The 22,879-nt window shown below is 38.6% G+C and overlaps 1 protein-coding gene and 1 long non-coding RNA gene across 2 annotated transcripts; one reads left to right on the top strand and one right to left on the bottom strand.

Moving 5' to 3' along the window:
* Window positions 1-481: 481 nt before the first annotated feature.
* LOC143735366 (uncharacterized) lies at window positions 482-2,895 on the top strand. The gene is made up of 3 exons (XR_013203130.1): window positions 482-669; window positions 830-947; window positions 2,777-2,895. It is a non-coding gene; the product is annotated as an uncharacterized LOC143735366 (long non-coding RNA).
* Window positions 2,896-10,832: 7,937 nt separating this feature from the next.
* LOC143735276 (SLAM family member 5-like) lies at window positions 10,833-22,590 on the bottom strand. The gene is made up of 5 exons (XM_077225401.1): window positions 22,279-22,590; window positions 15,930-16,217; window positions 15,700-15,834; window positions 15,517-15,578; window positions 10,833-11,500 (listed from the first exon to the last, which is right to left on the bottom strand). The coding sequence occupies exons 1-5, from the start codon at window positions 22,568-22,570 to the stop codon at window positions 11,420-11,422; spliced, it is 858 nt and encodes a 285-aa protein (XP_077081516.1). The 5' UTR covers window positions 22,571-22,590; the 3' UTR covers window positions 10,833-11,419.
* Between the last annotated feature and the right edge of the window lie 289 nt (window positions 22,591-22,879).

Below are 22,879 nucleotides of genomic sequence, written 5' to 3'. Positions count from 1 at the left end.
TTTTACCACAGTCTGTGTTTTTACTGTCTACTATTTGTAGTTAAAGCACAGTAACCACAGCACTTGCCATGGTTTTACCCGAGTAACCATAGTTTTACCGTGGTGTTTGTAGTTGAAACAGTAACATGCCATGGTTTTACCACAGTAACCATAGTTTTACTGTGGTGTTTGTAGTTGAAACAGTAACACAACACTTGCCATGGTTTTACCACAATAACCACATCACTGGCCATGCCTTTAATACCTTTTTGTAATGTAATTCTAATTCAATAATCTTTTTCTGTCTTGCAGTTACTTCAGATCACACTCCTCCATCTCCATCTCCCACAACAACCTTTAATCCAACAGCTCTTTTAAGAGGCCATCTCTCGCAAAAACTCACCTTCTGTCTGTCTCTGTCTCTCTCTCTCTCTCTCTCTCTCTCTCTCTCTCTCTCTCTCTCTCTCTCTCTCTCTCTCTCTCTCTCTCTCACAGTTTTTTTTTAACTGTAATTAATTTACACATATTTTTGGTCTCTTTCTTTCACTTCTTCATCATGGAATATTTTTAAAAATCAAAATTTGATGAATTCTGTCAGAAAGCTGCTAATAACAGGGAACTTGAACTCAAACCTCCCAGTGCTGATCTTGAAGAAGCTGCCAGGGAGGCTGAACAAGTCCTTCAAATTAGGTAATGTTGAACACATTTAGTTATAGCTGATTTGCTTTAATGAATGTATCCTTATTTTATGTTTTATTCACTTTCCTTAAAGTCCTTCCTCTCAAATAATTTGGTCACGGATCATTTTTAACACACTGTCTCAACATGTATATATTTCTCTTTGTTTCAGCTGAAAAGGAAGTGCTGTGAAGGGCTTGTTAAACCTGTCTTCGTGGAGAGGGATGAATTCGGCCATCTTGTGCATTTATGGAGAAGGAAAAAAGCTGCAAAGACAAATGTTTCCAATGGTATGTCTGTGTTGGTCTTAACCCTTGATTGAACATTACTGCAGCTACATTTTGCACAGCATTTGATGTTTCTTAAACTTTACATTTATTCATTCAGCTGATGCTTTTATCCAAAGCGACTTACAATTGCTATATTTCAGAGGTCGCACGCCTCAGGAGCAACTTGGGGTTAAGTGTCTTGCTCAGGGACACATTGGTGTCTCACAGTGGATTCGAACCCGGGTCTCTCACACCAAAGGCATGTGTCTTATCCACTGCGCCACCACCACCACCTAAACTTTATTTTACATACTACACTACCCCATCAGTAAGAACCCACAATAAAGCATCATGTCAAAGTAGTAATAGTTCATACAATTGACCAAGTCAGCAAATTCATATGATATTGTACAAGTGCACTCGTACAAAATTCTATGACTTTTACTCCAGCTGCTGTCATTGACCATTGCCTCAACTCTCTTGCAGATTGTGCCCATTGTAAGTAGTCGGACCGTTTATATCAGAAAGTTCATTTCAAGTCCATTTTATTCTTTATTAACCTTTACATATTGGCGCCGTCTCTTCTCGTACCAACAGTAGGCTACATGATATCTTTCCACATGTTGATTTTTATTGACCACATCTGTTTAAGAAGCAAGAGTATGGAAATGCTAGTTTAACAAGTTACGTGACGCATCAGATCTTCAAATAACTTGTCCTAATCAATCACTTAAACGATTAGTTCACCCAAAAATGAAAATTCTGTCATTACTCACCCTCACCCTCATGTTGTTCCAACCCTGTAAGACTTTCATTCATCTTCAGAACACAAATTAAGATACTTTTGATTAAATCTGAGAGCTGTCTCACTCCTCCATAGAAGCTATGGGATCGAAACTTGCCGGCCTAGAAAGTTAGAAAAGACAATGTTTAAGAGACTTATTGAACTCTTCATTTTCTTCTCTGTGGGCCTCTGAGTGAGTTCCCGTAGTGTAACAGCGCAGCGCTTCTGTGTTGTCAGAACGTAGGCTCGCTATTGGCCGACGCAGGTCATGCGTGTGATGCGTGTGACGTACAACACAGAAGCGCTGCGCTGTTACACTACGTGGCTCACTCAGAGGCCCACACAGAAGAAAATGAAGAGTTGAATAAAGTCGTTATTTTTGCCTGATTTTGCGCACAAAAAGTATTCTCGTGGCTTGATAAACTTATGGTTGATTGATGAAAGTCTTACGGGGTTGGAACTTGGAACAACATGAGAGTGAGTAATTACTGACATTACTGTCAGTAATTAATTACTGACATCATTTTTGGGTGAATTAACCCTTTAAGTTTGTTCATAACAGCAGGAACAATAACTATAATGATAACTATTTTAACATCCACAACAAACAGACGATAAAGTTCTGTTTATTATCAAAAGTGCGTGCTGTGGTAATGTTGTCTGCCATTTTAAGTGCTTAAGCTTTTTAAAGTCGAGTAGATTCTGATTGGCTGTCAAAGATTTTATAGTTCATCAGCTGGAAAAAAACAACATTTCTGAAAGTGATTCCAACGAAATTGTTCCTCTGTGTCGTTATATGTTAAATAGCTGCAGTGCGGGCTCATCCTTTGTGTGAAGAGGCCTTTAAACTGCTTACAACAATACTGGCAGCAAGTAATCATGTTTAAAGGAATTAATTTATTAATATAGCTTGCTATTGAAGATACAGCTTTTTCTAGTACCACCTTTCTCTCATTATTAAAACTTACAGCCAAAATTCTGCCCATCTCAGTTCCTGTCTTAATGTATATGTTTAAACAGCAATAGTATTTAAACATGGGTTCAATAGACATTTCTTGTTTTACAGCTGAAAAAGAGCAAGCCAGGCAAACCAGTATTTTCCAGGACAACCAGTCCTGTTGGGGATGAGAAATGAACATGGCCTTCTCATGTATTCATAGATACTCATACATACATGTTTATAGCTCCTAGAATGAGCAAATAGGGTGTGCCATCATCTTTGGCATTTGGGCAGGAAATTACTTTATATGGTGAGTACTGACAATTTTTCTGGAGTTATTATTAAATTGTTGTTTTGTCTGATTGTTTGAAGGAGGATGAAGCCAGTTGATGAAGTCATGTTGCACATGTTTTAAATACATTACTAAATTGTTATGACTGCTTGTATTATGTTCTCATTTTCTACTTGTACAGAAAGACTACATCAAGAGGTAGAGGAGCCGATAGCTGGCACTGAACACACTCAATGCTCAGGTCCGTCTTCACGCAGTTGGCCAGTTCACATCGTCCAGACTAAGGAGAAATGGGTCTGAGGCTAGAGATGGAGTTTTTGTTGACAGGAGACGATTCTGTGGCCACCAAGTGCAGCACTGCATCAGTTATCCACTGTGACGAATACATTCCAGCTCTACGTTGACGGGTCAGAGTTACGGCCCATGGAATCAATGGTAAGTCTAGTGCAGGGGTAGGCAAGTTCGGTCCTAGAGAGCCGCTGTGCTGCAGAGTTTGGCTCCAACACTGAGAAAAACCTCACCTGCCTATAGCCTTAGTAATCCTGAAGACATTGATTATCTTGTTCAGGTGTGTTTGATTAGGGTTGGAACTAAATTCTGCAGGACAGCGGCTCTCTAGGACCGAACTTGCCTACCCCTAGTCTAGTGCAACAATTTTAAATAATACTGTTATATATGGTTTGCTGATTTACCACCTCCTAAATACATATTTTCTTTGGTTAGAACTTCACCCATCCACCCAGCTGTGCTGAAGAAGGCTCATCAGTGTCTTTCCTTCCTCGGACAGCTGAGGAAGTTCAGTGTGAGCACCAAAACCCTCAAATCAACCCTCAATTTTAAACTGTGGAGAGGATCCTGACTGGCTGCATCACTGCAAAGCTCTACGAACCGCACAGAACACTGTTGGAGGTGAGCTTCCCTCCCTCCAGGACAAGGGAGTGTGTGAGGAAACTTCCCTTCCTACAGGTGTGTGTGTGAGGAAAGCACGGAGAATCCAGACACCCGAGCCATGGACTGCTCTCACCGTTACCATCAGGCAGAGGTTATCGTAGAACCCGCACCAGCAGACTGGACTCATACCAGTAACACACACACAGCAACCCCCACCCCCCAACCTCATATGCTCTACATTTTTTCAATTACACTGACTGGACTCTTACTCAGTATTATTCTGGACCCTGACATTCTATTTTCACTCATTCATACCGTACTGCACTGTATATGTATACTGTGATTATGTTGTTTATTATTTTTTTCATTTTTCAATCTGTGTATAGTATAATATTGTACCATATATTGTTCTCTACTTGTATCCAGTCCCTAGCATATACGTATATTAATACTGTATGTGTTGTGTAAATATTCTATACTTGTCATCCATACTGTCATTCTGCAGAATTTCATCACCTGTACACACTTGGGTTCATGGTTTTGTGACAATAAAATTATTTGATTTGATCACATCTTTTGTCCATAATTTGTACTGTAGTACTGTGCTCGATAACAATTGCAAATTGCTTATATACATGGAAGAAGAAGATTTTGATAGGGAGATAAATATCATGATTATAACAACCCTTTTTTATTTCTCTCAAATATCATAAGTCTTTGTATGCTATTTTAGCTGTATTTATGCTGTACTATCCAGTAAAGTTTTGTACATGGTGTTGGATAACAAAATATGGTGAATATTATTTATTAAGGATTGTGTTTGGTAAATACACAATTAGATTTTGTAATAAGACATAATAACCATGATTGTTTTAATTGAGACATGAACATTTGTCATATTAATTTGGGACAATCATTTGCTACAATGTTACCATTGTATATGTTTTAGGACTTAGATGCTGTGTCAAATACAGTAAATATGCCAAATTTCAGTTACATGAAGTGAAAGGCTGAAAGATGCATCACAAGAGACTGCATGGGCTATATTGTTACGGGCACTTCAGGCACACTGAGGATGATGTACCAGGGAAAGATCAACATGGATCCTGTACTATAAGCAGAATCAGCATTCAACTTTCTGATGTCCAGAACTTTTACGTTATGATGCTTTGCAGTGCATTCATTTTTTGTTAAGACTTTTGAGCCATAAGTTACACACTGTGTGTACTTGGCCAATATGCCATTCAGTAAAACAATGTTGTACAATGAAGTGTCACAAGTGTATTGGGTGTTTAAATTGATGTCTTTGTTTATTGTCAACACTATTCTTATGCTATGTTTACATGATGTTGACTTCACTTTTTTTTTAATATATATGAAAAGGTGGTATAAAGGCGTTTTTAAAAGTGCTTATAGTAAAATACCAAATTTTAGACTGTCTCTCAAATATGTCTTATAGGTTTGCACAATGACCATGATTAGATATCCCTATGTTCAGTTAAGATAGCATTTATTTTTATTTCTTTATTAAACGTTTTAAACTTCATTACCCATAAGCCTCTATCATTATATCGATGGAACGCAATAGTCTTTGTTTGTAGTTCAGTTAACGTATACTTAGGGTTAGGGTTAGGATCTCGGTAAAGGGGCAATTTCTCACAACAAATCAACACCACATTGTTAACTTTATGTATTACTGACGTAATTATAACAGCAAAACGTACTTTGCAACATTAAACGTTTAGTAATATGGATTTAAAGATTGTCCAACCACAGCCAGTCCTGTAGGTGCCAAGGAAATGTCAAAGCCAATGACAACCCAGTTGAGCAGATGCGTCACACTTACTTGTCCATATATGGTCATTTATGACAGGATCTTGTGGTGAATGGACAAATTAAACATTTATTTGTCCCCATTAAATATAAAACTAAAATGACAGATTGCATTGTGGGGTTAACCCGATGCAACAATAGGTTACATGCAATAGAAAAATGTTGCAGTTGGATACTGTGTGACAAATAAGTATTAAAATAATTCAAAAAGTTTCATTTGCTTACAAAAAACTACTCCTCTGATAATTATCAACTAATCAATTATAGTGAAAAATAGAAAACTCTAAAAAAAATTAATTACTGATTGATAAAGTAACTCAGAGATATGTAACCGAAACCCCTTTAAAACAACATTGAATAGTATATAACAAGTAATTTTGATTGGCATTTCAGATGGATGGAGAAAACTGAACTGGAATGATATATGCAAGGGATAATGTGTAAGGGACATTATCCCGCTTATTACATGACTACCTACCAAATAAATCAATAATTTGACTCAAAATATTGATTTAAAAAGGAGTTTATTGATTTAAAAATGATTGTATTGCTTCCGCTAAAGAAAATAGCGTTTAGTGCTCTGTCTCTACGGTTAGAATCCATGGCAACGCTCTGTTTTTAATGGCAACGGTGTGTTATACTTAGCAGCGGTCTGTTATCAAGAAATGACACACTGCATTCTACATTAGAATTCAACCAAGCCATGTAATTAATAAATATATAATTACACAATATGCAATTCAATAACATTAAGTTGACACAATTAAGGAAATAATATTAAAAAGAAATAAAATAGGTTATTTTTACATTACCATCCCCCCCCCCCCCCCCCCCTCTTTCTCTGTGTTGGCGAGTAGAATACAGTGGGAGGGATGGTGACAGGAGTGCTCACAGTAGAATCTGAGTGTTCACTGTAGAAAATAAATTATTACAAGTAGACATGGTCAGAGTGGAAATTAGCAATAAGAGTGAAGAAGGGCTGAGAGCAGATGTGCCACACAAGACAGAGAGCGATGTGGAAGCTTTTGGATGGGTTGGGTCTTAAAAGAGCCATTGGGTTTGATATTGTAGAGAGCTGATGGAGCAGGACTAAGTAATTTGTGACAAATCCTGCAAGAAAGGACAAAAGATAATTTTATTAAATCACATGTTGAACTATAAAAACATTGACAGCCAATCAGGATCTATCCAACTTTAAAAAGCTTAAGCACTTAAAATGGCAGACAACATTACCACAGCACGCACTTTTAATAATAAACAGAACTTTATCATCCGTTTGTTGTGGATGTTAAAATAGTTATCATTATAGTTATTGTTCTTGCTGTTATGAACAAACTTAAAGGGTTAATTCACCCAAAAATGACAATTCTGTCAGTAATTACTCACTCTCATGTTGTTCCAAGTTCCAACCCCGTAAGACTTTCATCAATCAACCATAAGTTTATCAAGCCACGAGAATACTTTTTGTGCGCAAAAACAAGCAAAAATAACGACTTTATTCAACTCTTCATTTTCTTCTGTGTGGGCCTCTGAGTGAGCCACGTAGTGTAACAGCGCAGCACTTCTGTGTTGTACGTCACACGCATCACACACATGACCTGCGTCGGCCAATAGCGCGCCTACGTTCTGACGTACAACACAGAAGCGCTGCGCTGTTACACTACGTGGCTCACTCAGAGGCCCACACAGAAGAAAATGAAGAGTTGTATAAGTCGTTATTTTTGCACACAAAAAATATTCTCATCGCTGGATAAACTCAAGGTTGAGCCACTGTAGTCACGCGCTTCTCGTTCGGTTCTGAAATGCAAACATTTTTTGACTAGGCCTAACGATACTTTTTTTTTTTTTTAAAGGGCGTGCGCCCATGAGCACCCACGGAGGAAAACATAAATCGGCGCCTATGATCCAGCCCACAGACAGTGTTAATGCTCTCAAACACTCAATAATAAGATGGCAAGATCATTCCGTTTCAGATGATAATCCTGGCATTGAGAAAGGACAGTCGTGACCGAAACGTTTGCCACTTTTCTCAGTAAAAGCATTTGATTTTACCTCGCTTTTTGACGTCTTTTGTCTTTGGTGGAGTGTGCAGACTTTTTTGAAGTGCCTCTCTAATTGGAGTTTTTTGTCTACGCACCTCATATGGACTAATTTTAAGGCACGGTGAGTCCCCAGCTACTCTTCAGATGATAATCATAACACACAAAAAAAAAACTGATAACACCCCCCAAAAACAAAACAATCATATCAAAATATCACAAAACGCACAATCACAGCTCATCTCTCTCTCTCTCTCTCTCTCTCTCTCTCTCTCTCTCTCTCTCTCTCTCTCTCTCTCTCTCTCTCTCTCTCTCGATGCGGAACAACCTGCTCAGCCATGGGAGGCGCAGTGTCCTGGTGTGGGGGCCTGGTCAAGTTCCGCGTCCTGACAGAGGAGGCCAGAGAAGGACGAGTGTCCTGTGGTGGCCTGCTCTGACGGGTCTTGCGACAAAGGGGGGCGGGGTGGCGAGGCATAGCGTTGTATACTGCCATCCGCGACCTCTTGGGGCTCGGAGTAAGGGGTGTCAGTTCTTTCTTTAACAGTTTTAGAGTGCCGCCGACTGTGAGGCCAGGGTCGGGAAAGGGAAAACAAAATGTTCTCCCTCGGCCCTCCACCGGGGGAGGGAGTGGTCCTGCCACCATCTCCTGACAAGAATTGAGGCCTAACTCCGAGCTGCCCGTCTCAGGAGCGCTGCTTAGCCTGGCGTTTGGCAGGCTTAGGGGCAGAGATGGGTTGTGCTGCCTTCCTGTGACATCCTCCTTGCTTTGACCCGGGTGAAGGCTGTTACTTGGGTCAAGCAGGAGAGGTGGGAGCCGGAAGGGGGGCGGCCTCGGCAGGAAGCAGACTGATGGGGCTGCACCGACGGCTGGGTGGAGGCAGCAGCTGGCCGTCGGGGCAGGATATGCTTTATTGGCTCAGTCTGCTTCTGGGCGGCCGAGATCTGCTGGGCAAAGTCCTCGACCGCACCACCGAATAGCCCAGCCTGGGACATGTGGGAGTTGAGAAAACGAGTTCTGTCTGCCTCCCGCATATCAGCCAGGTTGAGCATTTTTGAGCAAAGCACCATTTTGTCAGTCACTGACGTATCTCGTACTGACTGACTGAAAGAGATTGTGAGTTCCTGGTTTTGACACGTACTGTTTTATGTAGTCATTAAATAGCAGCGCCTATCTTTAGCCAATTAAAATGTAGATAGCTCACAGCAACAGTTTTACAGGTTTATGTGAACATCAGAAATGACTGTCATCAAAATTCAGCAATTCTGAAAAAGCACACTATTTGATGAAGATCCCACATTAAATTATGCTTTTTTAGTAGAAACAGTAACTTGTTCGGCGATGCTGTGGTCTGCTTTCTTCTGTGGAAATGTGATGCATCCCACTAGTTGTCGTTATGATTATATGGTTTAATTTCTGAGCGGTGTTGTGGTGAAGATTAAAAGCAACAGCAACATGTCGGTCTTTCAATTCAATTGGATGTGGGATATTTAATAAGCAAGTAAACCACAGAAAATAGTTTTGTTTGTCATCAACACAAAAGTCCCCTATAGCAACCAAATCAGGCCCAGTTAAAGCTTTGAGATGCAAGGTGGGCCGGAGTTGTTCCTTTAATGCATTTAATATTATTTAATTTTTCCTGATAATAAATTTTGTATCACTACTGTAATTTCAGATTTTATAACAAAAGGGGAAGGTTTTGAAAGGGACTATTAGTAACACTGCTATTCTATTTTTAGAAGCATAAATCATTTATGTTCCTGTTTAGCTTCCTGCTCATTTTATAATATTCTGTCACAAATTCAATTATGCATTTTTCTTTAATGTTTCAACATTACAAATGTAATAAAAAACTGGAACAAACTCAATTTTATTTATTAAGTAGGTGTGAAACATTGTTCTTACAAGCTGTGAAATGGTAAACTGGATACATTTGTTCAGATATTTTTTTTATCATGAACAAGCAGATTTCTGATACCAAAATTTGGATCTTATCCCCCAAGCAAATAGATTTTTAATGTATTTGGATTAATCCATAAATAAACTGACTACTACTATTATTCTTAAAGTCTCCTTATATTGCTCTGTATCTCTTCCCCTCCTAAAGCTGAGCTTTGACTGATAGGCTAGTCTTTTCATTTTCGTCCGTGTGTGTAGCAAATTAGCTCTATGAAATATTAATAATCATTAATAATCATTAATTTCCAGCAAGGTCCTGTCTTCAACCAGACTGTCCGGCATTTTCTAATTTCTCAATTCTTACAGTTTCATAGACCTTTGTTGGGAGAGTGAGTGTGCTGGATTATTCATTAAATATAATGAATAATTTGTGTGTGTCTGATTGGTCCAGATGTTACATCTGTGTAAGTAAAGAGTGTAAACATATAAGGGTCAAATGATATTTGTTTTATGAATCATTTTCTTGTTTAAGTGAATTTACTAAATTCATTCATTATTAAATACATGCGCATGGGCTGGTCTAGCCTGAAATACGTTTTTTTTTTTAAAGCTATTTGAGCAGAAGAAACAACATTTATGTGACAGTTCATTTCAGATTGTTTCAGAACTCATAATTTCATTATGAGTTCGCCAAGCTGTTTTTGAGATTTCAGGATCCCCCCACACAAAAAGATATAACTCAATCTGAGAGGGTGACTGAGGAATCCAAAAAAGAGCAGAAAGCAAGAGACAAAGTTTAGTTTAGATCATTCATGGATTTATCAATATAATAGATATTCAAGTCGGTATTTAGGTTCTGTAGCAGGGATGTGTGTGTTGTTGTTATGCTGGTGTGATTTACTATAACTGAAGTAACATGAGCAGGACAAAACGCCTGATTTCAAAATTTTGTGTGCCAAAAAAAAATTTGTAGGCTATTTTTAATACAATAATTGAGTTTGTTATAAACAGGCATCAGGAGGCAGCCCAGTGATCAGCGAAGTGTCTTTGTTTACTTCATTATAGTGTTGGGAGAAACAAAACTTTTCGAAACTCTGAATCAATTGAACCAGTTGTTTTGAAAATAATATTCACTCTTTCCAAGCGCTCAAATTGTCACACCCTGGTGACCCCTGCTGGTCAGAACAGTGTAAATGCAACAAAAACTCAGTCCAACACAAACCAGTAATAAATGTTTTATTGAAGGTGTAATTTATTAAATACAATTAACAAATCATCTAATACAATTAAATATTATTTAAGTTAATAAACAAGTAAATAGTAAACATGTTTTTGTTTGTTTTGCAGTCAGACCAATAAGAGACTATTAACTGTAACTCTTACTTTTTTATTATACAAATGCGTCATTAAATACCTACAAATGTATAAAAATGTATCTGAGGTCAGGTTCATGTTTCCCAGAGATCATCGCCCCTTAGTGGTGAACCATTGACATTTCGAAACAGTTATGATGTGCATAAAACTCTACTGAAATCACATTACTGTGGCAGTTTCAAACATGCCCCGAATCACTGGTTCGAAACAAATCAATGGCAAAGGTTTCGAAGCTTCATGTGTATGGAAATTCACTTCAGACTTTTAGTTGAGTTTCTGAATGCAATGCTATTTTTGAACCATTATACCAATTCAGAACAACACAATTTCAGACATAACAATAACAACACATGAGAGTGAAAAAAGCATGAAACCATGAAGTTAAAACATATTAGCAGAGAATAATGTGAACTAAGATATGTGAGTCAAGGTTTGTATGAGCTCTAACATTTATTCCAGTAGATACGGTTATTGATCATCGTTCTTTTGGGGACATTTCCATACACAGCCTCCTCCTTTGATCTCTGCAAGGAAAAATGCAGTCATATTTAAAAACAAACAAACAAAATTAACAAAATTTGGCATCAAATTCAAATACCTTATAGACCAATTTCGAGCCTACGTCACAGTTACGTCACGGCGCTAGCTGGAGGCAAAACGAAGGGAAAACTGCAGGCGGACAATACAAACCAGCACAGATTCAGCTACATAATAAGGAGCTTAAATTGTTATTATTATTATTATTAAATGTCATCTTGTTGTGTTGTTGGGTGCAAGAATCAATGAAAAATGAATCTGCTGTATCTGGAATTTTTATTTCTAGAAAATATTCACGTCATTAAAATTGCACCGTAATGTCACTCTTTACATTGTCGTCTTCTTGGCGCTGGCTAGGCAGAACTGCGGATCGTTCCACACTAGTATTGTATGTGACCATTCATCACATAGTTATAGTCATCTAAAGATGTATATGCCCTCAGTTTCTCTTTACACTCGGTTTCTCTATAAGGTAGGTGTAGAAGTCAGGCCACTCAACCGAGGTAACGTTAATCCTGTCAGATCGTCCATTGAGTGAGTGTGTAACGGCTACGGGTCAGCCAATCTGGTTCCGTCCGTTAAAATTAACTTTTGCAAATAACAATCGCGGTCCTGGACAGTGAGTGACCTTGCACATTAAGATAAAATCGGATTTTCTCCAGTCATTGTTAAAAAAACAAGATAACAAAACTTGCATACTAACGTTAGGGAAGCGGCCAGAGGGATCGTTCTGCCACCACCTAAGCTCCGCCCACAAAAAACGTCACCATGTTTACCAACTGAAAATTGGTCTATAAGGCCCTGTTTCTGTAAAATAACTTCTTTGACTGGTCATAGTTTCAAGATTTGAAAAGTGTTGTTGATTGTATGTATTGTTCAATGATTGCTGTCGTCTCTATGTAATGTATAGTACATTTCTATCTGGATGATAGTTTATATTTTCTAGTTGGCGTTCCTTCCATGTTAACACAAATTAGGTTATTTTTTTATTAAATCTGAGAGCTGTCTCACTCCTCCATAGGCTTCTAGGTAGTTGCATCTTGCCGACCCAGAAAGTTAGTAAAGACAATGTTTAAAATAGTCCAAGTGACTACAGTGAGTCAACCTTAAGTTTATGAAGAACTTCCACAAAAAAAAAAGAACAAAAAAAAGAAAATAACGACTTTATTCAACTATTCATTTTCCGAGTGGGCCGAGAGATCCATTCCAATTCCAGTACGACATTGATTGTGCTTTAGGTGTGCACAACACGCATACACTTTGATTCTCTCATCTACACAGACGCAGCAGTTTTCATTTTTGCAAACCATACATTATTACAAGGAAAAATATTACCACACGAGGGAAATCATTGTGGCATCCATGAAAATGTGAAAAAATAAATCTAGCTTACACATTTACCCAAATTATTATACGCCTGTTTAACCGAAGCTAATTTGAGAGGGTTTCTCCCATCCCCATAAAATGTCACTTCTCTGTCTTTTACTGCCCTGACGAGAACGTCGGTCTCCTCAGCTGTGAACCGCTCCTGGTGTGCGCCTGGCAAATCCGCCGTTATAATAGCCATCTGCCATGGAACTCCGCTTCAGGGTATCGAGAACTAGACGAAAATAGCAGATCTTCAGGCGCTCTCTATATCTCATGGGTGCCTGGAGTTTGCTCCAGGCGACATAAGGCTATCTTGCATCCCAGGCCGGGCAATGTGCCTAAATTGCTCGCCACAATTGTCTTCTAATGTGGCACGGCCTATGGTTCAGCAGGCTTTTCAACCTCCACCTCACGTGACGGCAGATGAAGAAAGACTTCATTTGTTCTGCCCTGTCAGAGCTCTCAAGATTTATGTCCAGAGATCTTTTTCATGGCAGAAGTCAGACCAGTTGCTTGTGTGCTTCGGGTCACCCAAGAAGGTGCTTCCCGCATCCAAACAGACCATCAGTAACTGGATCATTCAGGCTACCTCTATGGCCTATCAGGTGCGCAGCTTGCCTTCACCTTTGGCCTCACGCAAGGGCTCATTCAACCAGAGGCATGGCATCCTCCAGAGCCCTCCTTTCAGGGGGCCCGATCCAAATAGTGTGCGATGCAGAAGGATGGGTGCTGCATCGCACACTATCCACACTATCCACCCCCCTATCCACAAGACACTCTAGTGCTCTCGTCCTAAGTGTGCCTGTGCACAGCTTCACACTGGGACAGGCAGGGCTCGTTGTGGCATAGTGGGTACTCGTTCCCCAAAGTGTCATAGTCAACGCAGTTTGAGTTCCCTCGAAAGGGAATGTCTCGGGTTACGACTGTAACCCTGAGAAGGGAACGAGACACTGCATCCCTCTGCCACGCCTTCCCCTGCCTGGGAGCGACTTGCTTCATCACAGAATCTAACTCTGTTGTGTGCCAGCGTCCTTTTGGAGCTTCCATGTATGCTGTCACATGTTACATCATGACGCAGCACCAATTAGGATTGGATTAGTTTCATTCGTATTTCAGATGCGTTATGCTAAGGGCGTTCCCCAAAGTGTCGTAGTCAACGCAGTGTCTCGTTCCCTTCTCAGGAAACAAGGGTTAGAGTCGTAACCCAAGACGTTTTCCATAATTGACGAATCTGCGGCCGACCGTTCACTTCTGGAGTCACAACTTAACACATACACCAGTTAAACCCATGCGTTAAACCAGGGGTTTTCAACCTTTTTGTGTGTGTGGACCACTATTTGTAATCAAAAATTTTCACGGACCACCTCATAATACACATAATAAAATATGTCTACACACAGTCCTACCTGAATTAATCCGCACCACTAAATAGGCTTACTAGCACTAAAACTATAACTGGTCATCACATCAGCACAACAGGCTTGTTAAAAGAAAGTTTACTGCACACAGCGGCTGCCACATATTTAATTTATTTATTTACTCAAGCGCCCGAGGGCATAATCAGGTTCATTTGAACAACAGGCTTATTTCCATAGCAATGGAGTATGAAATCTATACAGTAATACGAACACTTGGATATAGTCAACATTTCAAAACCTTTGTCTATTTTAGGGGATTATTAATCTTCAGAGTTTTACAAGTTCTCAAAAAGTAGGCTTGTAGTAGGTCCACTTAACAGCACATCCGCAAAACATTTCAGAAACGCGAGATCAAGAAACTAACTGGAAATAAAAATAATAACAGGCCTTATTCATTCCATTTATAAACATTTCGTTTCATATAAACTGCCTATAAAGGTAGGCTACTATCCACCGATCCATGTTGTGGTTCTAACGGCACTGAACTTGAACGTCACGGCCGAGCGCCACTAGCCTATTTTAGTAATCGCACAATAACTTGACAATTTAATTTAAATTTTATATCAATATAGGCCTACATATTCTTTTGACTTTTTTATTTTTTTATGGGAATTTCCTGGTAAAATGAAGGTAAAAAAATATTATTTTGTATTTTATTTTGCCTTGCACGGACCACCTGCAGTACCCTCACGGACCACTAGTGGTCCGCGGACCACAGTTTGGGAATGGCCGCGTTAAACCATAACACCGGGTCAAATGTCAACTCACCCATGTTGTTCTTGTGCACTTTCAAAGCATATGTCAGAGGTTAGAAAACTGTTAGTAATAAATAAAAGATTGCGATTAAAGAAGGACGAGCATCTTAAGGCATCACTTTCTCCCTGAACACAGAAGTCTACCGTTATAACCTAACTCGCGGTGAAGATAAACTTACTTTCTTCAGAGAAACACAACAGGAGATAAACTTACATAAGCAGAACGTTAGAGACTGACAGTGACATGCAGGTTTGTAACAGTACGGTGAGTAAATAGTATATTTATGTTTGGATGAACTAATCAAAATGGAAATACTGTATATGTTAGTTTTTACACTGAGGTACGAACAATACACTTAGTGTTTTTTTTTTTTAGCTATTTGATTAATATTACTTACAAAAGCTTAAATCATACTGACTGACTGCAAAAACTTCTTGCAACACTGTCATAAATGATCTTACCATTTTTCGTGTTTTTTGTTGACAGGATGCCTCATTATTTCTGTTTTCCTCACAGGTTTGAACTGCATTAATAATAATCACAGACATGTTAAAACAACAATGTTTTTAATCCTATGTTGAAATTTGTAATTTAAAAAAAATATTAATATTTCGATTTCTGGATTAATTGCTTGCTCTCCTGACCTTTTTTTCTGCATTTCCTGCAGAAGCAGATCACAACGACTGCAACCACAATCATCAGAGATCCAGCAGCAGCAGAGATCAACACTATCAGAAACACTGAAACTGGAGGAACTGAATTAGACTGTGTGTCCGGTGCTGTAAAGAAAGAAGTGAATGCATCAATCTGATCTACAACAGAAGACAGAGATCAGGTCAGTAAATACACACATATATCATCAGTGCTGTGGTACCTGCACATGTGTGACAGAGTGTGTTGATGTCGAGATGTGTGGTCTGGTTGCTGATGGGATTGTTCAGCACACAGCTGTAAGTGTTTTTATCCTGATATTCCACCTCCAGAGGTAGAGAGAGACTGATGCTGAGATCACACACACTGATGCTGGACAATACACTCATTCCTCTGTACCAGGAGAGAGTCGCATTACACAGATTCAACACTGAACACACCAATGAACATGATGATGATGATGACGAACATTGTGAAGAGTTACTGATGATGACAGGAACAGGCAAACGAGCTGGAAAACATCAAAGAATAAAAATTATTAATAATAATAAAAATATTAATTAATCTATAGGGATGGGCACGAGTACTCGAGTATTCAAACGTGCAAGCGATTATGAAAACGATGATCGCCCTGACTTTAAAAAAATATATTTGTCTATTGGTTATTGCGGAATTTTGGATGGTACCAGAGGTCTGATTGGTTAGCGTTAGCACGCCTTCCAGACCAGCGGAATCAAATGAATCTGGATTTGAAAGGCAGTGATGCCTGGAATCACTTTGATCATGAAATACAGTTAAGTGCAAGATGTGCAGCACCAGTCTGTCCTATACATAGCATTATAATGAGAAAGTGATTGTAATAGATTAGAATGTTTGTAAATTCTTTGTGCTTTAGTTTCCTGTGTATCAGCGTGCTGTAAAGCAGTGGTTCCCAACAGGGGGGTCGCGGCCCACAAGGGGGCCTCAGCGAGCTCTGTGGGGGGTCGCGTCATATTTTGAAAAGTTTGGAGCAATGAGCATTAAATAAAAGTCCTTAACTTTTTCCTGTTCAAAATTTATATAATGAGCGAGTTCATCATGATTTCATCAATCCGTGTTTTTGTCTTATCCTGAACCACTATGGTACACCTATAATAAGTGTTTACATTGGGACTATTTTACACTGGTTCGGATCGCTGCCGCTGAGGAGTAGCCCAGTACCTGCGTGACTCGTCATAGACGTACACAGAGAGAAGTAGTTCCGGCTACAATGTTCTTCCGAAAGACGCATCAGGGCTCGCAAAATCGCTAAATCGCAAAATCGTCCCGGGGCTATTGTGTTTTCAAGTCGGGCTAACAAAATGCATAACCGGCCTGCCCGACGGGCTATCTGAAATAGTGTAATCAAATTCCCCTAAACTTCTGCCTCGCCCACCTAAAAATGTGTGATTAAGTGTAAGCTTCACAAATTCGTGTTCCCTTCAGTCTTGTTATAATCAGATTCAGCGCGATAATCTTCAAACCGCAGCGGCACGCGAGCAGAGTGCACGTCAGAAAAAGAGGACAGTGTGTGTGTGTGTGTGTGTGTGTGTGTGTTCATATTAGCCTCCTTGGTCTGTCACTGCTCGTCAATGTCAGAATATTTGAGATGACAAATCAAAGATGACCAATCAAATAGGCGGGCTATATGTTCACAGAAGCTGCTGAGCGCGAATTTTACCAGAGTGACTGCCGCTTCAGTTTATGGCCGTCAAGTGCGAGATAAGATGTAAGTAGCTGAACAAAACATTTCATATTTGACATTTTTTTTAGGTCATAAATGTTAAACGAATGACAAAAATAATCAGGCAAACTAATATACTGAAAATAGGCTTATCTAACGTGATTCATGTAGGCCTAATGTAATAATTAGTTTACTGTCATTGTGAGGTGACAAGAAACATTAAAGCCGTTTGCATCATGTTAGGCACAAGATTAATAATGAATGTGTACATGTTGAGAGTTAATATAATACAATTTGTAGCCTTCAGTAAATTAAAAAAGTTCATTTTTAGGAGGGGAAGAGACCAGGGCAAAATGAGGAGACAGAGAAAAAGAAAGAGTGATGGAGATGAGGAGACAGCAGGTATTGACAAAAAATCTATTGCCACTGACATGGTTTTAAAGCTATTTCTTATCCTTTTTTGTCCTTCAAATGTCTTGAAATGCACACATCAGAGAAATAAAAAAATTTGAACCCCCTGACAACCTTAAATTTAGGACCTCTTTGATTATAAAGCCCTGTCTACGGCCCTGTGTTAGGAATAAGATCAATAATGAATGTGTATATATTGTGAATGCATTTAATAAACTTAGTTAGGCTACCTAGCTTTCCTAGTAGCTTTCAGTAAATTAACGCATCTGAGAAAATGATTCATACATCAACCTATCAGTTGACCCTATGTTTACTTTCTTCACTGGCATCAGGAGAGAAAAATAATCAGCTGCATGACATGTTTTTAAAGTTGTTGTTATCCAATTTTTTGGGATATGTAGATCAGAGAAATACAAATTATCTCGAACCCCCCTAACTAGCCTACCTCACATCCGGGACCTCAGAAATTATAAAACCCTGCCATCTGCATGTTAATGAAACTTGTTAATAGTAAGAATTAGACTCTAAACTAAAGTGTTAACTTTTTTAATCATACCCTCATTGGGGGCTGAGCCACAGACTGATTCATGTTCCACACTGGTCACACAAATTTCACTTCAGTTAGAACCAGATGGCATATTTGTATTGATGATTCTAATTTGATTATTTTATATCCAATTGTTGATATTTGTGTTTTTAAAAAGTTTTTGATTGATGTTTTGACTCCTAACCAATTTTCTACATTAAAAATTGTCTTTTTATTTGGGCTAGTAAAATTCATTTCGGGCTACCAAAATCTGAAGAGTGCCTGCCCGAAGGGCTACCAGCAATTTTTAAATTTTGCGAGCCCTGCGCATTATTCTGTTAATAAACGCAAGTTTATTATCGCTCGCTAAAGCGCCAAAAACGTAAAAAATAAAGCCTCACAAATAACTTGCAAGTATTGAGGCCCCAGACAGCAGTCATTTAGTAATAGCCTATATTCCTTCTTTTTTTACCTACACACCAGTGGGAATATTTTCAGGTTTTGCATTTCAAATAAGGGCCAATATATAGGCTTCTCCTAGGCTTACGTTTTTAAATTACAAAGGGCCTACTGATGTTTTTGTTATTGTATTTTCAATATTATAGGCTATTATTTGAGCATAAACATATCTGGTTATAGTAAATATACCGTTTGTTTGAAAACAACATATTTTGTCATCCTTGCTGCAAGCTTACAAGAGCGATAATATCATTAAATGTAAAGGGGGGCCCTAAAATATTTTATTGGGAAAAAGGGGGTCTCAGACCAAAAAAGGTTGGGAACCACTGGCCTATAATATTGAAAATACAATAACAAAAACATCAGTAGGCCCTTTGTAATTTAAAAACGTAAGCCTAGGAGAAGCCTATATATTGGCCCTTATTTGAAATGCAAAACCTGAAAATATTCCCACTGGTGTGTAGGTAAAAAAAGAAGGAATATAGGCTATTACTAAATGACTGCTGTCTGGGGCCTCAATACTTGCAAGTTATTTGTGAGGCTTTATCAATGTGAGGCTTTATTTTTTACGTTTTTGGCGCTTTAGCGAGCGATAATAAACTTGCGTTTATTAACAGAATAATGCGCAGGGCTCGCAAAATTTAAAAATTGCTGGTAGCCCTTCGGGCAGGCACTCTTCAGATTTTGGTAGCCCGAAATGAATTTTACTAGCCCAAATAAAAAGACAATTTTTAATGTAGAAAATTGGTTAGGAGTCAAAACATCAATCAAAAACTTTTTAAAAACACAAATATCAACAATTGGATATAAAATAATCAAATTAGAATCATCAATACAAATATGCCATCTGGTTCTAACTGAAGTGAAATTTGTGTGACCAGTGTGGAACATGAATCAGTCTGTGGCTCAGCCCCCAATGAGGGTATGATTAAAAAAGTTAACACTTTAGTTTAGAGTCTAATTCTTACTATTAACAAGTTTCATTAACATGCAGATGGCAGGGTTTTATAATTTCTGAGGTCCCGGATGTGAGGTAGGCTAGTTAGGGGGGTTCGAGATAATTTGTATTTCTCTGATCTACATATCCCAAAAAATTGGATAACAACAACTTTAAAAACATGTCATGCAGCTGATTATTTTTCTCTCCTGATGCCAGTGAAGAAAGTAAACATAGGGTCAACTGATAGGTTGATGTATGAATCATTTTCTCAGATGCGTTAATTTACTGAAAGCTACTAGGAAAGCTAGGTAGCCTAACTAAGTTTATTAAATGCATTCACAATATATACACATTCATTATTGATCTTATTCCTAACACAGGGCCGTAGACAGGGCTTTATAATCAAAGAGGTCCTAAATTTAAGGTTGTCAGGGGGTTCAAATTTTTTTATTTCTCTGATGTGTGCATTTCAAGACATTTGAAGGACAAAAAAGGATAAGAAATAGCTTTAAAACCATGTCAGTGGCAATAGATTTTTTGTCAATACCTGCTCTCTCCTCATCTCCATCACTCTTTCTTTTTCTCTGTCTCCTCATTTTGCCCTGGTCTCTTCCCCTCCTAAAAATGAACTTTTTTAATTTACTGAAGGCTACAAATTGTATTATATTAACTCTCAACATGTACACATTCATTATTAATCTTGTGCCTAACATGATGCAAACGGCTTTAATGTTTCTTGTCACCTCACAATGACAGTAAACTAATTATTACATTAGGCCTACATGAATCACGTTAGATAAGCCTATTTTCAGTATATTAGTTTGCCTGATTATTTTTGTCATTCGTTTAACATTTATGACCTAAAAAAAATGTCAAATATGAAATGTTTTGTTCAGCTACTTACATCTTATCTCGCACTTGACGGCCATAAACTGAAGCGGCAGTCACTCTGGTAAAATTCGCGCTCAGCAGCTTCTGTGAACATATAGCCCGCCTATTTGATTGGTCATCTTTGATTTGTCATCTCAAATATTCTGACATTGACGAGCAGTGACAGACCAAGGAGGCTAATATGAACACACACACACACACACACACACACACACTGTCCTCTTTTTCTGACGTGCACTCTGCTCGCGTGCCGCTGCGGTTTGAAGATTATCGCGCTGAATCTGATTATAACAAGACTGAAGGGAACACGAATTTGTGAAGCTTACACTTAATCACACATTTTTAGGTGGGCGAGGCAGAAGTTTAGGGGAATTTGATTACACTATTTCAGATAGCCCGTCGGGCAGGCCGGTTATGCATTTTGTTAGCCCGACTTGAAAACACAATAGCCCCGGGACGATTTTGCGATTTAGCGATTTTGCGAGCCCTGATGCGTCTTTCGGAAGAACATTGTAGCCGGAACTACTTCTCTCTGTGTACGTCTATGACGAGTCACGCAGGTACTGGGCTACTCCTCAGCGGCAGCGATCCGAACCAGTGTAAAATAGTCCCAATGTAAACACTTATTATAGGTGTACCATAGTGGTTCAGGATAAGACAAAAACACGGATTGATGAAATCATGATGAACTCGCTCATTATATAAATTTTGAACAGGAAAAAGTTAAGGACTTTTATTTAATGCTCATTGCTCCAAACTTTTCAAAATATGACGCGACCCCCCACAGAGCTCGCTGAGGCCCCCTTGTGGGCTGCGACCCCCCTGTTGGGAACCACTGTTATAGGCTATTATTTGAGCATAAACATATCTGGTTATAGTAAATATACCGTTTGTTTGAAAACAACATATTTTGTCATCCTTGCTGCAAGCTTACAAGAGCGATAATATCATTAAATGTAAAGGGGGGCCCTAAAATATTTTATTGGGAAAAAGGAGGTCTCAGACCAAAAAAGGTTGGGAACCACTGCTGTAAAGGGAACCCACAATGAGATCGCAGACTAGCACGGTCAAGTTCACGAGCGCATTCGTGCCCTTTAGTGCAGGGGTAAATTGTAAGATTACTTTTATTTTGTCTATCTGATTTAATATCATATAGGACAAGTTTGGTTGAGTATATTAACCAGCTACCAAAAGCGCTGCAGTGCCGACCGGTGTTCATTCACTCTACAGTTTGCAATGCCCGACATTGACTATGGGTTATTTGTAGGGGTGTAATGATACCCTCATGTTCCAATTTGATAAATATCACGATACTGAACTCACAATAAAATATTATTGTGATACTCCAAGACATATGATAAAAGGTTAACAAAAAATGTACTGTTGAATAAAATCCTAAATTTGATATTACATTTTGGGTGTAAATTAACTGTAATTAGGTGCTTGGACTTGCACGGGATAATGGTGACACTGAAAGCTGAAAATACAGAATTATTTTTAGACGAACTTGCTTGCACTCTGTCACTGATTAGATATATTTAAAATAATGTAGACCACTCTTTACTGGTAACATAAGACATTTGGCATGAGGACCCACAAATAGTCCACCATTGCATAGGTTAGGACAAATGATCTCTACTCACCATAGACAGAAACATTGAATATTTCTGATGTCAGTTTCAGTCCACTTATCTCTAGTTTATAAACTCCAGTATGTTCAGTTCTGGTGTTTGTGATGGTCAGAGATCCAGTTTGATGATCCAGCTTCAGTCTGTCTCTGAATCTCCCATCAGGAACATCATCATATATAGCGAAGATTTGCTTTTTTTTCTTCATTTTAGCTATGAGAGCCTTTTCAGCTCTAAATTTCCACATTATGTAGTCATCTTCACGTATTTGAGTATCAGAGTTTAGAGTGACAGAATCTCCCTCCATCACTGACACTGAATCACCAAATACACCTGATGAACAAACAGATTTATACATATTAAGGCTCCTGATGGTTTACAAAGTCAGAAATCAGCTGTAGTTTGTAAATAACTTACTAATGAAAGGTGAGATATATGAACATCATTTTAATGGTGTAATTACAACATGGAACGTATGGTTTTTCTGGAAATTGTCAATACCTACCACATTTTGGTATATGGGACATGTATAGATAAAACAGGGTTCCTACAGTTTTTATCTAATTATTATTATTATTATTTTTGTTATGTTACTACTGAATTAAAAAAAAATGTT

The sequence above is a fragment of the Siphateles boraxobius genome, unplaced genomic scaffold (genome assembly GCF_051911475.1).
Source record: "Siphateles boraxobius isolate OS27281-9 unplaced genomic scaffold, OSU_SipBor_1 13, whole genome shotgun sequence".
Lineage (NCBI taxonomy): Eukaryota > Metazoa > Chordata > Actinopteri > Cypriniformes > Leuciscidae > Siphateles > Siphateles boraxobius.
The sequence above is the reverse complement of the archived record's forward strand: the minus strand, read 5'-3'. Positions and strand labels throughout refer to the sequence as shown.